The following is a 14,113-nucleotide window of genomic DNA, read 5'->3' as shown; positions in this document are numbered from 1 at the left end:
CAATGGAGGCCCGCGACCAACATGCAGATATGCGAACGCCAATTTGACACCAGATGTCATACCCATCCCACCACGGACCTCACCAATCCCACCGTCACCCCCATATGATCCCAATCACAATCCGGAAGTCCCGACATGTACAATGCCAAGATCAAGTAGTATTCGTAGGATGCTCCATCAGACGCCAGGGATATCAGGAAACAAAAGTTGTGGAAGGTTGTCAACACCCTCCGGAAACATAAAAACAACATCGCTAAACGCACGAGGCTTGCACGTAGAGAAATAGAACGAAGGCGTCGTCATGGTAGTCGACTATGTCTGCGTGGGCACCCCGGTGGCCTGCGTGTTACGGCCCCCGCGCATGCCTCCGCGGCCGCGAGGGTTGTAACCACGTCCATAGCCACCCCGACCCCGTCCGTAGCCGCCACGGCCACGGCCCCGGCCACGGTAGCTGCCCCGGTAGCCATCCACACTGCCCTGACCGAAGGTCTCGATGTTCCTCTTCTCCTCCTCGCCGCGCCATTCCCGGCCACCGGCCCGGGCCCCTGTGCCTTCCTCCCGATCACGAGACTCGCTGGAAATGTTGTCGAAGAATGAGGTGGCCCGGTTGTAACTCAAAGGATCCGCATTGGCATCGACCGGTTCCACCTCGCCGTGGGGGATAGGAGGTTCACCCTCGTTCACGGGAGACCCGGTGGCAATGGCCTCCTTGACCAGGTCCTGCTTGTTGAACTTGGCGTTGGCCGTCTCAAAGTCATAGTCCGTATCCGGAACCTCAACCTTCTTCTGACCCTGGTATGGGGCGCGGTGACCGCCACGTCCACCCCGAGGATGCTGAGGAGCATGCTGAGGAGCACGGGGAGCACGGTTGCCATCATAGGGCTTCATGTCCGCCATCTGTCTTGCTACCCCTTCCACCGCCACATCCCCGTACTGAGGCTTCTTCGGCGTGTTAGGCTGCGGCAACTTGGCCATGGCCGCCGCAACAGCAGCGGTGGCAGCACGAGTGGCTTCAGTGATTGCTGCCTGAGCGGTACCTTGCGGCACGCTGCCTCCAGCACCAGCCACGGGAACATTGCTTACAGCAGGGACAGGCGGCTTGGAGGGAGCATTCATCGGGATGGCCGGTTGCACACGTCCACTCCGGGGTCCAGTAGGTGGTATCTTGGATGGCACCGCGGCAGGGATACTGGAGGCTTGTACGGCTTCCGTTACGGAAGGTTTCGATTCAACAGGGGGTGGAGGAGGGTTCTGAGCGGATGCTGCAGGTGCAGGTGTGGCATTCCGGCTGGCTGGCTTACTGGAGGGCCGTTCGCCAACGGGAAGCTCTGAGGTAGGTTTAGGAACATTTACGGGGCCTGCACCAGGAACCCCCTGTCGCGGTGGCGGAGGGGTCTGGTGTTGACCGGGAGGTCCAATAGGCATTTGAGGCGGGGGGAACTGGCCTGGTCCTTGAGGGAATCCTTGACCCGGGGGAGGATACCATCCGGGCGGGGGGCCTCCATACGGCATATTGGGGAATCCTGGTCCAGGAGGGAAACCGGGAGCTCCAAAGCGCTGTCCATATGGTGGGTAGAAGCCGCCCTGAAACTGGGGCTGCTGAGGGTAACCAGGGGGACCTGGACGGGGGACCTGCGGCTGCTGGGACTGAGAGTGAGGAGGCAGACCCTGGGGAGGAGGTCCAGGACGAGACATGCTCTATTGGAGAGGACACGTTAGCATCCAGCTTGGGGGAGAAGGCCTGTGTAAGGTTGCAATGACAGGGTGCAATGCTTCTCGATCATTCAGAAGGAAGGCAACGGAAAATATCCACATGAATTGTTTGCGCAATTCGGAACAGGTCTGTGAGTTTACATCCGAATATATTTCATCATAAGATCGAGTGTCCATCCGGAACAAGTCCGGAGGACGCAAAGCACCCGGCAAGCAGAGGGGGATGTGTGAAGTCGGGACTTTCGATGGACTTACCCCTAGGATAGCAGGATCATCTGGCACCTGAGGCTCAGGCTGTGCGTTCTCCTTCTTGTCCTCAGCTACGCTAATGTCTTTTACGTCACTGCCACGGAAGACAATGTATTCGTAGACGCTGGTAGACGGGGCAATCTCCTCAGCGGGACTGCCTCGCCGACCTTCGGTCCCGAACGACACCACATTCTCCAAGGCTATTGTGGAAGCTTCAGGGTTGATCTCATGCAACGTTCCAACATAACTAGAGAGCCCATGTCAGCAACAGCCGACGAGAGGAAGCTTGCAGCACGGCGACAAGACCATGCTGCTGGAGGGGAGGGGAGGGGAGTATCATACCGAATGTCACTCTTGGAAATCAGGTTGAACCGCTGACTGCCAGGTGTTAACTGCCGCCTAGCCGCACAAACCCTGGTTCAGACCAGTAGGCATAGAAGACTGACTGACCCTATTAAATGGTTCATATCCATGCTGACAGGGGAGAGCGCGATTGACGCGCAAGACAGAAAAGAGAAAACAGGGGAAGGGAGCGGGAGAGAAAAACCAGAGCAATGTTGTTATGGGAGGGTGGTGGGGGGGGAGGGAAGAGGCAGGGGCAGGAAGGAAAGTGAGGGAGAGTTGAGTTGAGTTGGGAAGAGAAGAGAAGAAGGAAGAAGGTGAAAAGCCGCGGGCGGAGTTTTGTGGTGGGAAAGGCTGGGGCTCCGGCGGACTGCAGAAGCTCTGCGTGCAGTTCCTTCGTCTGTTTTGCCCGAAATGACCACGTGAGGGGGTCCACCGCCCGGTTTCCCCTACGTAATCCCGCCTGGTCATGATTTCAGCTGCATTCTGTCTGCCCACGAGGAAGTTGGTTGTCAGTGCCGTCCACGTTGGATTGGACTATTCAGTCTGTATAGAGAGAATTGGTTGTGGTCACAGTACCGATGATCTGTATCTCATTCTTCATACGAAGCAGGATGTGGGTGGGATTCTCCAATCTGCTGCAGAATCATGACGCATTCAGAGGATTGCAGCATGCAGATACACTAGTGGTTGACCAAGTATATGATACTTCCGATGACGGTGGCACTTGGGATTGAACCTGATGTGGAAGATACTATCTACTATATGAACCCGCCAGCTTTTTCGGCAAACCCTTATCTAAGAAAATAATCGATTTCCCTCCTTATTCCAGTCTCTCTTGCCCATATTATTGGATTGTACGGCTATGTATTTACTGTGGGCACAGTGAGGGTGATGTTTGGCCTGTTTGCTCTATTTAACTAACTAACAGGTCAGCTATTAGTAAGCAACGAACCGAGTCCATGCAAACAGCATAAACAAACATAAGGAACAAACACTACAAACATGACCGACTTACATAATGGTAGTTGTATCAGCATCAGCAGCAGTGCCAACCGCAGCAGCAGCAGTAAATATTAAATGCCAGTACTTCGTGTTATTCGTGTTAGTCCAGCAGATATGCCCCATGCCATACCACTCCAAACTCCATGTGGGGGGGACAAACCGCGAGAACGATACAGTCACGTGACCCGCTGCAGGCCATGACGCACGGCGGGCGACGATCTCCCGGATGCGGGCCAGTCTAACGCGGGCGCATGCTTCCCTCTCGCTCCTCCTCATCTCCCCTCATCCCAGTATCTATCTAGTTCTCCCCAGCCCCGAGATACTGGTCGCTCGCTAGCCCTCCCCCTCTCATATTGCCACTGGTTGTCGTGGCCTCTCCTTGCCTAGCCCCTCCGCCCCTTTCGAATCCCATCCCGCCTCGACTGGTCGAGGTGGTATCTTATCAGCCCCTCCCCTCTCCTCCCTCAACGTGCGCAAATCACCTCCCACCAACACCTGCCCGCGGCGTGGATGTCTTACGCTCTCAGGATGGCTGCCCCATCTGCAGCCCTGCACCATGACAGTGGCACGGACACCGGCCCGAAGCTCGTCAACCGCCTGCGCGAGAGCAGATCGCCCTACGTGCGTCTTGACAGTTGCCCCCCCCCCCCCCCCCCCCCAACTCGTCCCCGAGGCCGATGGCTGACTTCGTGATAGGTCCGCGCGCACATGAACAACCCGGTGGCCTGGCAGCCCTGGGATGCGGAAGCCATCGACCTCGCCAGGCGCCATAACCGCCTGGTCTTTTTGAGTGTCGGTTATTCCGCCTGTCACTGTACGTCTACCCCGTGGTGCTGCATTGGCGGCTAGGGATCTAATGCCAAACCAGGGTGCCATGTCATGGAAAAGGAATCTTTCATGTCCCCGGAGGTGGCGTCGATTTTGAACGAGTCCTTTATCCCTATCAAGGTCGACCGGGAGGAGAGACCCGACATCGACGATGTGTATATGAATTACGTCCAGGCTACCACCGGCTCAGGGGGATGGCCGCTGAACGTCTTCCTCACCCCGGATCTTGAGCCTGTCTTTGGCGGTACCTATTGGCCGGGCCCGAACTCACCCACGTTGACAGGCAATGAGCCGATCGGGTTCGTGGAAATTCTCGAGAAGCTCAGAGATGTTTGGCAGACTCAACAGCAGCGATGCCGCGAGAGCGCGAAAGAAATCACAAAGCAACTGAGAGAATTCGCGGAGGAAGGAACTCACTCCAATCAAGGTGACCGGCAGGCCGACGAGGACCTGGACATTGAGCTTTTGGAGGAGGCCTACCAGCATTTTGTTTCGCGATATGATCCTGTCCACGGAGGGTTCTCCGGATCACCTAAATTCCCCACGCCCTCGAATCTGAGCTTCCTGCTGCGCCTGGGAGTTTATCCCAGTGCGGTTTCAGATATCGTTGGACTGGATGAATGCAGGAATGCGACCGCCATGGCTGTCAACACGCTCATCAATATGGCGCGCGGAGGTATTCGAGATCACATCGGCCATGGGTTCGCTCGTTACAGCGTCACGGCTGACTGGGGTCTGCCCCACTTTGAAAAGATGCTTTATGACCAGGCACAGCTCCTTGATGTCTATGTGGATGCGTTCAAGATCACTCATAACCCCGAGTTGCTGGGAGCTGTCTATGATCTTGCTACCTACCTGACGACGGCTCCGATCCAGTCACCAACGGGAGCGTTCCACTCGTCCGAGGATGCGGATAGTCTTCCGACGCCGAACGACACTGAGAAGCGAGAGGGCGCCTTTTACATCTGGACACTGAAGGAGATGACGCATGTGCTTGGTCACCCGGATGCTGAAGTCTGTGCCCACCACTGGGGTGTTCTCCCTGACGGGAACATTGCTCCCGAGAACGACCCCCATGACGAGTTTATGAACCAGAATGTATTGTCTGTCAAGATAACCCCTAGCAAGCTCGCGAAGGAATTTGGGCTCGCAGAAGAAGAAGTGGTGAGGATCATTAAGACAGCGAAGCAGAAACTTCGTGACTACCGGGAAAGAACGCGCGCGCGCCCCGATTTGGACGACAAGATCATTGTGGCCTGGAATGGACTGGCCATTGGCGCGTTGGCCAAGTGCAGTGCGTTGTTTGAGGAAATCGAGAGCTCGAAAGCGGCCCAGTGCAGAGATGCGGCAGCAAAGGCCATCGGCTTTATCAAGGATAAACTGTTTGAGAGGTCCACCGGACAACTCTGGCGCATCTATCGTGATGGCGATCGAGGCGATACTCCTGGCTTTGCCGATGACTATGCGTACCTGATCGGAGGACTGCTGGATATGTACGAGGCTACTTTTGATGACAGCTATCTGCAGTTCGCCGAACAGCTGCAAAGTAAGTCCCATGATGCCCAGAGGGTCTTGATAACACTAACCGAGTTTCTAGAGTACCTCAACGATCATTTCCTGGCATATGTGGGAACAACACCAGCGGGCTACTACACCACGCCCTCTACAGTGACCCCAGGCACCCCGGGTCCTCTTCTTCGTCTGAAGACGGGCACGGAGTCGGCCACGCCGTCGGTCAACGGTGTCATTGCCCGCAATCTGCTGCGCCTCTCGAGCCTGCTGGAAGACGAAGGATACCAGACGCTCGCCCGGCAGACATGCCGCGCCTTTTCGGTGGAGATCCTGCAACACCCGTTCCTCTTCGTCGGGCTTTTGGACGCGATTGTCGGTCTGGAAACCGGCACGCGCAACATCACCGGTGTTTTCTCCACGGCAGTGTTCCCTCAGGGCAGTGTCCAAGCTTCCGAGGGCGCAATCAACAAGACGGAGGAGCAGCCGATCAGCGTGCGAGACCTCATTGTACAGAAAATTCGAGCCGAAGCTGGTCTGGCGGTGTCTACCGCAACCACGACCGCCTCGCTGTTGGATATCAGACCCTCCCATCTGGGGGATTTTGTAGGGAACCAGTCCTTCTGGCTACGGACGCGGAACCAGTTGTACAAGGAGATTAAGTCGGAACCGGCCAAGAACTATCTCATGGTTTGTGAGAGGGGCCGGTGCAGCTTAGTGGACATATAATTTGTACCAAGTACCAATGAAGAAACCGATATTTCCGTGTTTTGTCTATGTTTGCAAACGATTGGCAGTGAATCTGATGTCCATATTGACATCGGTACTATCAATTTTAGTACAGCCGCTGAGAATAGTAACATTCAATAGCATTTCAGTTGGGCAATTCAAAACAAGCGCTTTATCCCAAAAATTTAAAGATACCGCTAAGTCATGACATGACGGGCTCTATTTATAGATATGAATGATGCAGAAAAGGGGGGAAGAGGAAGAAAGATGCAAAAAAAAAAGATAGATATGAAGGAAGCAAGCAGAACATGGGGGGAAAAAAAATCCAGCAAAGGACTGACGACAAAGAACATGAATGAAACGGAAACTGAAGTCTATCGACCGTAAGTCATGTAAACGCAACAACTTTACTGGGCTGCGGAGAGGAGCTGCGCAGCTTGGATCTCGTCCCCAGCATTCAGCGCCATGGCTAGGAGAATGTCCCCGCGCCCCCGGCGGTTGTTGTGGTTGCCGTCGTTTCGGCGTCGGCGGCAAACCAAACACAATTATTTCACATCCCCCTTGGACCAGCTAATAAGATCTCCCCTTGATCCTGTTTCTGCCATCGCGGTTCTTCCGGATTCCTCTCCGCAGTCACCATGCCCACGCCTCCCGAGTCGCCCAGGCGCAAGGAAATGCGCGTCGCGTTGCGCGCGCTCATCAACCAGGTTATTCCTGTCAAGCAACCCAGCATCCCCCCCGGCATGATACCAGCCATCCACTTCTCCCCCATGGACCTGGACCTGGACGTGGAGTCAAGCTCCGGACCCATCTTCTTCGCTCCGTATCCGGCCACCTTGTTTCCGGATCCCGATGACAACTATGACCGGGCAATGGAAACCAAATATACCGACTTCGACTCGATCTCGTTGGACTTCCGCGACCCGATGACTTCCGCGCGTGCTATTGATCACTATCTATTATCGTATGCCTCCTATTGCTCTATGACCAAATATTGCAAGCCGGAGGACGACTCGTGGTCTACAGTCAGGTATACATTGCCTTCCTTCACTGATCGCCAAGCATCCCTAAGGATCATGGGCTCCGTGTTGCTAACGTTCCGGCTAGCCTCGAGGAAGTGCCCTTTGTAGGCCTGTACCAGTACAACTACCCGGAATATGGCTCCACCGGAGTCCTCCAGGTCCGGGACGGCAGCTCAACGCACCTCAAGGCCTTTATCTAAAACAACCTGGATGGCACCGACGATCAACTTCTTCGGGGGGAGATCATGATTGCCTTGCGCCTCAGCATCGCGCAGCTACGTCGGGCCAAGTTCTTGGAGCATATGATCGCGCCGGTAAACCCTTACCCTCCACCGAGGTGCTCTCTTTTTCTCTGTTAGGCTAACCACCTTTACTCGTATTCATTAGATCCTCCTCTTCTCCTACATGGGACCGCAGCACGCCCGGCTGATCGAAGCGTTCTTCACGGGCGACGCTCTGACCGTCCGGGCGACCAGACTGTATGATCTCCGGAAGAAGGATGAGGCGGTGTTCAAGCTGCTTGCACAGTGGTACCTTGGGAAGCCGACCGGGACGACGATGACGACAACGGTCACGACAACAACGTCCTCGTCCTAGTTAGTCGGAGCTGTGCATGTGGGTCGACGTGAATGGCTTTGTTTGAATGTCAGTGTCAATGCTCATGATGATGAACTATGGAGCGAGGAATCTTGAAACCGGGACTAAGGATTTGGCGTTTTGGGTCTGATTCGGGATCGGTATATCCCTGGGTAATTGAATTGCGGTGTGGATATGGCTTGACTGGCTTGGATTTGGGGGTTGACGTCTTTATTTGTTTCTTTATGTCTTTCTTTTTGCCACTCGGGTAAATGTGTATACTGTATGTACTCCGTATAGGCAGCATGATTATTATTCTCTGACTGAGCGGGTTTCATAGTTAATCTGTCGGTGGACAAACATCCACACCCGTAGAATGTATCGTACATACTACATACCTACTCTCCCCATCTAAGTATCTACCCTGTACCTAGACAGTAGGTAGACATCATAGAAGAACCCCCACAGCATCCCCAATCCCAATACACAACCCGAAACCCTCAAACCAACAACAATCCCTATATCCGAGGTTTTCCGAACCCACCCAAAACAAAAACAGCCCTATCCCCGCCCTTCAGCTCACAGCCTCACGAACCAGTGGCCAGTAGATATCTACCCACAAACGCAGATGAAACCACCTTAGTGCGACGATTACCCCCAGCAGAATACGCAGTAGGCAGTAGTCCAACCCACCAGGCAGAAAGATAGATAGATCGATCGATAGATCGATACTCAGGTACATGTCCACTGTCCACTCTCCACTGATCCATCCAGCAGCTCCTATATAATACTCCGCATAAGCACCGCACCACATGTGTTAGATAGTCCTTGTTATCAAACGCCCGACGGAAGCTGGTTGGGCGGGGGTGGTTCCAGCGGTGATGAGTTTATCCATGGCTACTACTACTAGCAGGGATGTCATGCTGTTGCCTTCTTTAGATACTGACCTACTTACCTAGTCCCCATGGATAATTTCTGTACAGGATTAATCCGAGTCCGATTTAATGTCCTGGATGGATGCCGATGGTATCTCTAGTACGTACGTATCTACCGAAGTCCGGAGACTACGGAATAGTGAGGGGGGGGGGGGGGCAAGTACGTAGTTAGTTAGTTGGTTCTCTGGCGATCATGATCAGAAAAAAAGGGGGTCATTCGTTAGACAGTTGGTTGGTAAGTTGTAGTTCCTAGGCCAAGCTCATGCTAAGCACGCAAGGAGCCGATGTACCCGATCATGACAGCCAGTCAGTAGTTACCAGATAGATGGATAGCCATAGGTCTGTCTAGTCTATCTATCTACTATCTACTATCTACTATCTGTTCCATATCGGTAGATAGTAAGTAAGTAAATAATTAACTACCCATGAGGGAATAATACGGAGTAGATACTTCTGGATAGACACCCGGGACCCGGGGAGATTAAATCGCTCGGTTCAGCTCAAGACTCCCTTCCCTGACTGATTGATGTATCCATCCGTTAGTTATCCGTTTGTCAACGTCAGTCAGCTTAGCTTGTCAGTGACAGACAGACACACGTGTACCTGTGTCGTGTACTGGCCACGGAGTACTCCGTTCTCCATTCTCCATTCTCCGGACATAGGCAGTAGATAAGTAAGTAGGCACAGTAGATGTGGGTAATGTCAACGTCTCCCCAGGTCTAGGCAGAAGAGCAAAAAAAAAAATAAAATAAAAAAATAAGAATCGAGATTTCGTGTCCATGCGTTGGTTGCATACGCGCGCGTGGATGGTCGGTCTGGTATGTAGGTACTAGGTAGTAGTATGTACAGCCGATCGGCCCATGGGTAAGGGAGATGAATCCTTCATTCTTTACGTGAGAAGAACGTTGAACGTTAAGGAATGTGGATGCCACGCGGATGATGACAGGGCGATACGATAGATAGCCTTAGTGTTGAATGTGAGAGAAAGAAAAAAAAAAAAAGAGGTTAGTTCCATGGGTCTGGGGATTTGACAATGGTGTCGTGGGGGTATTTCTTTTTTTCTTTTTTCTTTTTTTTTTTTTTATACTTTGACATGATGGCTGAAAGGTGACAGACAAGGAAGAAAGGAAGGAAGAGATGGTGGGTGGTGGATGGTCTTTGTACTCCGTAGGTAACTAGTGAGTGAGTGGTTCGTTGATGCGGATGATTGCCGAACGGAGTATTCCGCTTATGTATATAGGTACAGTAAGTAGTACAGTATGATCTGGTCGCCTCTGGTTTGGATTTGAACCAGAACCATGGGAACCGAACCGACCGAACATACTCCCTTCTTTTGTCCCCTGTCAATATAATATTATCCCAAGAAGGTGTAGGTATCTGAGCTGAATGCTCCGCAATATGCATCTCCTTTATCTATCCCGGACTCTGAGGTTGCAAAGTGTCAGTGGCGTTGGTCTCGGCAATGGCGCAATTCCAATCTGGCTGGACTGCTGCTGGACGGCTGGACTGCTGGACTGCTGGGACTGGAGAGGGGAGGGGGAAGAAGCCGATGGAGAAAAAGCCCCATCGCAGGCACGACGTATCCACGATTTCCATGGTTCTAGACTTCGAAAGGCAGCTTCCAGAGCCCATCGCGACGGAGCGTCCAGGACCGTCACAGTAGCGGCGGAGGGAGGCGAGGTGGTGAAGGTGGGAACCGGGCAGGGCCCAATCTCCGAGCGACGATGGAGAGGGCCTTAAGTGAAACATTAGCGGGCGCCATCGTGGTTCCAGGTGGGTTGGGGGAAGTTGCCAAGTTTTGGTGGTTAATCAGTTAGTTACTTAGTTATCTAGTACCAACTTACCCCTGGCACTCTCCATCGGCTTTGACGGTTGGCAGCGTTGCCGCCCTCAAATTTGCGCTGGATTGGTGGGCGCGGCGGGGAGGACAGCCGGAGGGGTCGAATCAGCTGTCGTCATTCGTCATCGGCTTACATTGCAAATCACCCACTTTACTTAATATCTTTACAATAACTAGTTAGTTATTACCTATTGTTGTTGTTGGTTTTGGTCTGATTCTGGTTGCTGGTTAGGTACTCCGTACCTGGGTAGTTACGTTTATGCAATTACTCCACCAAATTAACAAACTATCGGAGAGTTTTTCCTTTTCCCCCGGTGTTGTGCTACGGTCAGAGGTATGACGAATATTCAATCAACGCGATATTGCCCTGCCATGACAGGGTCAATACCGAGGCCCTCAGGCCTGATCTTTGTGAACATCCCAATTCCAGCCTCGCGCCCTGGTTGGCTGCACACTTACCGGTGCCTGAAACGGGCGGCATGGCCCTGGCCCGATCGGGGCTAGCGCGGGCCAGGGGCACGGGAATCCGCCACGGTTGGCTCGACCTTCGTTTGGCGCCCACATCTCGTCCAGGGGTCGCTGCTTCACCAGACACCACCAGCATTATTCAGGATCCGACCAGACCAGACGGCCATGGCGAGACGAGGCGCGATCTCGCTCCGCCTTAGTAGGTGGATTTGCGGATGACGATACGCTCTGTATGACTCTGTGACTGCACATCCCGGCTCCCAGCGTCTCATGTCGGAAGTCTCACCTCTCAGGGACCCCCGGAGCTCCCAGGGACCCTGGCTGGCTACTCTGGAGATTCCTTGTCCGATTCAGACGCCATCGGCGGGAATGTATCAGCCGGTGGGATCACTGGGGACTCTTTGTTGTTGTTGCTGTTGGACCGACATCCTGGTCGATCCCCCCCCCCCCCCACGGAAGGTATGCCTGCCTACCTGTGGTTGGGACAGATGAGATATTCAGGAGACAAAGATGACATTCCGTGGTACCACGACGCGACCTGTCCTCGCAAACCGATATTATTAAGGCCCTGGGGCGCCAGCCCAGTCCTTTGACCTTTTCTCTACCTAAAAGAAATTGTTGGTGAAAGGATGCTTTGCCTGCGCGTTCGGGACAGGCCCTTTCCATCCATGATCCATCGCGACGTCGAGATCCGTCCGAACCCACCCGTATATGAAGCCCCCTCCTCCCCGTCCGGGTTAATTTGCGTTTAATTATCAACGATCGCCCGACCCCACTGGGGACACGCCGCCCTCTCCTTTCCGTGATTACTCCGTCCTAGCCTCGCTAGTCTCGACTGCCAGCCGCTGCTGGACTGCGGCTGCTCCAGACTATATTATCACTTGGCTCGCCTCCGCGGCCTTCACCACCTCTCTCTCGTTCTCTACCGTTGGTTCCTCCCCCAACTTTCGCTTCTTCCAACCGCCTCTGCTGCACTTTTTTCACTCTTTCAAAAAGTGCTTCCGACGGCTGTCATTCTTTTGTCCATACACGCTGGTTCATCGTACATACACCACACCCACACCACCCACCTTCCACACACAAACCTCGCTTCGGCCCCCATCTTTTGCAGTCGATCTGCCCATCGCCAGAATCCGTTCTCCATACATATCCTCGCGGTTTTCGAGCTTGTTGATCAATTGGTCGCATAAACTTCCCGGAGAAGTCGTTCTTATCGGATACAGTTGAACTGTGAACCCATCTCGCGAGATTCTTAGCAAAGATATCAACCCCGGCAATCATGCGTTACTCTTTGGCTCTGGGCGCTCTCTGCGCCGCTGGTGCCATGGCCCACAACGTTGACAAGCGTGCCTACGTGACTGACTGGACTGTCGTCACCGAGACCATCACCGTCACCGACTACCTCACCCCCACGGCCTATGCCGACGTCGCCGAGAAGGAGGTTGTCGACACCACGACCGCCGCCGCTGCCGCCGTCGAGACCTCCAGCGTCGCCGCTGTCCCCGTTGTGTCGAGTACCTCGACCTCCTCCGTCGTCACCCCCGTCGCCGAGCCGACCACGTCCGTGGTTGCCGTCGAGCCTACCACCACGGTTCCCGCTGTGACGACGACGGCTGCGCCTGCGGCTGTGGTCGTCACCTCCGTCGTCAATGAAGCTGCCGCCGCGGTCACTTCTGCTGCCGATGATATTGCTGCTGCGGCTACCTCCGTCGTGGCTGATACTGCGGCCGCGGCTACCTCCGTCGCGGATGGTGCTGCTGATTCTTATGCGACCTCCTGGTCCACGGCTTGGACTTCGGCCTGGACTTCCTCCGCGACCGCTACGACGCTGGCGACCTCGACCTCGTCTAGCGCCACTTCGACCGCTACCAACGCTTACCAGTCCACTGTGCTGTTCAACCACAACATTCACCGCAGCAACCACTCTGCCAGCTCTGTCGAGTGGTCCGCCGACCTGGAGACCAGCGCCTATGCGCTGGCCGCGAAGTGTGTCTACGAGCACGACACGTAAGTAGTATCTCCGATAAAACCCCAGGGCGTTTCTTGCTAACAGCCACTCAGGAGCATTGACGGCGGTGGTTACGGCCAGAACATCGGATACGGTGTCGAGGCGTCCGCAATTGGCGAAATGATCACCAACCTGATGTACAACGACGAGATGGGCTACTACACCGACCTGTACGGCGAGGCGGACCCGTCTATGACCTACTTCGACAACTGGGGTCACTTCTCGCAGATCGTGTGGAAGGCGACCACCCACGTGGGTTGCGCTACGGTCACTTGCGCCAGCCTCGGCAATGTCGATGCCGCCGAGGCCCTGCCGTTCACTGTTTGCAACTACAGCCCAGCCGGTTAGTGCTAGACTCTGGCCGCCCGTTTGGAACTGCGTGCTGACATGTTTGATCCACAGGAAACTACGAGGGCGAGTACGGTACCAATGTCGGCGAGCCCCTTGGACAAGCCGTTTACGTTGCCTCCTAAATGCCGAGAGATGCTTTCGCCTGACTGTGTCTGGAGACTGTCGCCGTTGCACCACGATCAAGAAGCGTCGGTCCCTCAAAGCCCGAGGGCTCAAGTTTCCGAGTTGTTTTGATTGGGACTGGGGAATCGATGCGGGTTAGCTCTGCTTGTGGAAGTAAACACCGCCCGTGACCCATGTTGTGTGCGAGGACGCATCTCTGGATGTCGGCCGTGCGCGAGCCTCTCGAATTGAAACCGAACAATGGAGAATCTGACGATTTGTCAGTCCTTTTTTTCTTCCCAAATCTAATCATATATCGACTCCATACTGTCCATTTTTTCTCTTCTTATTAATTAGCTTTGTTCCGTGAAACGCGTCATGCCCGTCTCAACTCAACTCCCAACCTCGCCAAGACTCGGTGACGGGTGCCCGGGGA

At 54.3% G+C, this 14,113-nt stretch overlaps 6 protein-coding genes across 6 annotated transcripts; 4 read left to right on the top strand and 2 right to left on the bottom strand.

Annotated features, from left to right (window-relative positions):
• Positions 1-312: 312 nt before the first annotated feature.
• BO70DRAFT_353873 (putative G2/M phase checkpoint control protein Sum2) lies at positions 313-2,435 on the bottom strand (the record flags this gene model as incomplete). The annotated part of the gene is made up of 4 exons (XM_025541839.1): positions 313-1,698; positions 1,969-2,209; positions 2,305-2,376; positions 2,413-2,435. The coding sequence occupies 4 exons, from the start codon at positions 2,433-2,435 to the stop codon at positions 313-315; spliced, it is 1,722 nt and encodes a 573-aa protein (XP_025397998.1).
• A 1,172-nt stretch (positions 2,436-3,607) lies between these two features.
• BO70DRAFT_339166 (thioredoxin domain-containing protein) lies at positions 3,608-6,514 on the top strand. The gene is made up of 4 exons (XM_025541236.1): positions 3,608-3,930; positions 4,006-4,123; positions 4,178-5,683; positions 5,735-6,514. The coding sequence occupies exons 1-4, from the start codon at positions 3,820-3,822 to the stop codon at positions 6,373-6,375; spliced, it is 2,376 nt and encodes a 791-aa protein (XP_025397997.1). The 5' UTR covers positions 3,608-3,819; the 3' UTR covers positions 6,376-6,514.
• A 429-nt stretch (positions 6,515-6,943) lies between these two features.
• Positions 6,944-7,794, top strand: BO70DRAFT_380681 (uncharacterized protein). The gene is made up of 2 exons (XM_025545425.1): positions 6,944-7,405; positions 7,483-7,794. The coding sequence occupies exons 1-2, from the start codon at positions 7,014-7,016 to the stop codon at positions 7,595-7,597; spliced, it is 507 nt and encodes a 168-aa protein (XP_025397996.1). The 5' UTR covers positions 6,944-7,013; the 3' UTR covers positions 7,598-7,794.
• BO70DRAFT_397708 (uncharacterized protein) lies at positions 7,643-7,994 on the top strand (the record flags this gene model as incomplete). The annotated part of the gene is made up of 2 exons (XM_025546729.1): positions 7,643-7,711; positions 7,785-7,994. 2 exons carry the CDS (start codon positions 7,643-7,645, stop codon positions 7,992-7,994), a joined length of 279 nt encoding a protein of 92 aa, XP_025397995.1.
• A 2,085-nt stretch (positions 7,995-10,079) lies between these two features.
• On the bottom strand, positions 10,080-10,568 carry BO70DRAFT_363353 (uncharacterized protein). The gene has a single exon (XM_025543545.1). The coding sequence runs from the start codon at positions 10,502-10,504 to the stop codon at positions 10,322-10,324; it is 183 nt and encodes a 60-aa protein (XP_025397994.1). The 5' UTR covers positions 10,505-10,568; the 3' UTR covers positions 10,080-10,321.
• A 1,664-nt stretch (positions 10,569-12,232) lies between these two features.
• BO70DRAFT_65536 (CAP domain-containing protein) lies at positions 12,233-13,821 on the top strand. Its single transcript, XM_025548622.1, has 3 exons — positions 12,233-13,223; positions 13,278-13,567; positions 13,627-13,821. The coding sequence occupies exons 1-3, from the start codon at positions 12,496-12,498 to the stop codon at positions 13,695-13,697; spliced, it is 1,089 nt and encodes a 362-aa protein (XP_025397993.1). The 5' UTR covers positions 12,233-12,495; the 3' UTR covers positions 13,698-13,821.
• The last annotated feature ends 292 nt before the right edge of the window (positions 13,822-14,113 follow it).

This window comes from Aspergillus heteromorphus, assembly GCF_003184545.1.
Source record: "Aspergillus heteromorphus CBS 117.55 chromosome Unknown BO70scaffold_18, whole genome shotgun sequence".
NCBI lineage: Eukaryota > Fungi > Ascomycota > Eurotiomycetes > Eurotiales > Aspergillaceae > Aspergillus > Aspergillus heteromorphus.
This window is presented reverse-complemented; position numbering and strand designations above follow the sequence as displayed.

Excerpts from the sequence above, each read along its gene's own strand:
- BO70DRAFT_339166 (XM_025541236.1), top strand. The coding sequence starts at position 3,820 with ATGTCTTACGCTCTCAGGATGGCTGCCCCATCTGCAGCCCTGCACCAT. Across the intron at positions 3,931-4,005 it reads GCGAGAGCAGATCGCCCTAC|GTCCGCGCGCACATGAACAA; the intron begins GTGCGTCTTGAC and ends ACTTCGTGATAG. Across the intron at positions 5,684-5,734 it reads GTTCGCCGAACAGCTGCAAA|AGTACCTCAACGATCATTTC; the intron begins GTAAGTCCCATG and ends CCGAGTTTCTAG.
- BO70DRAFT_363353 (XM_025543545.1), bottom strand. The coding sequence starts at position 10,504 with ATGGAAATCGTGGATACGTCGTGCCTGCGATGGGGCTTTTTCTCCATC.
- BO70DRAFT_65536 (XM_025548622.1), top strand. The coding sequence starts at position 12,496 with ATGCGTTACTCTTTGGCTCTGGGCGCTCTCTGCGCCGCTGGTGCCATG. Across the intron at positions 13,224-13,277 it reads TGTGTCTACGAGCACGACAC|GAGCATTGACGGCGGTGGTT; the intron begins GTAAGTAGTATC and ends ACAGCCACTCAG. Across the intron at positions 13,568-13,626 it reads TTGCAACTACAGCCCAGCCG|GAAACTACGAGGGCGAGTAC; the intron begins GTTAGTGCTAGA and ends TTTGATCCACAG.
- BO70DRAFT_380681 (XM_025545425.1), top strand. The coding sequence starts at position 7,014 with ATGCCCACGCCTCCCGAGTCGCCCAGGCGCAAGGAAATGCGCGTCGCG. Across the intron at positions 7,406-7,482 it reads GACTCGTGGTCTACAGTCAG|CCTCGAGGAAGTGCCCTTTG; the intron begins GTATACATTGCC and ends CGTTCCGGCTAG.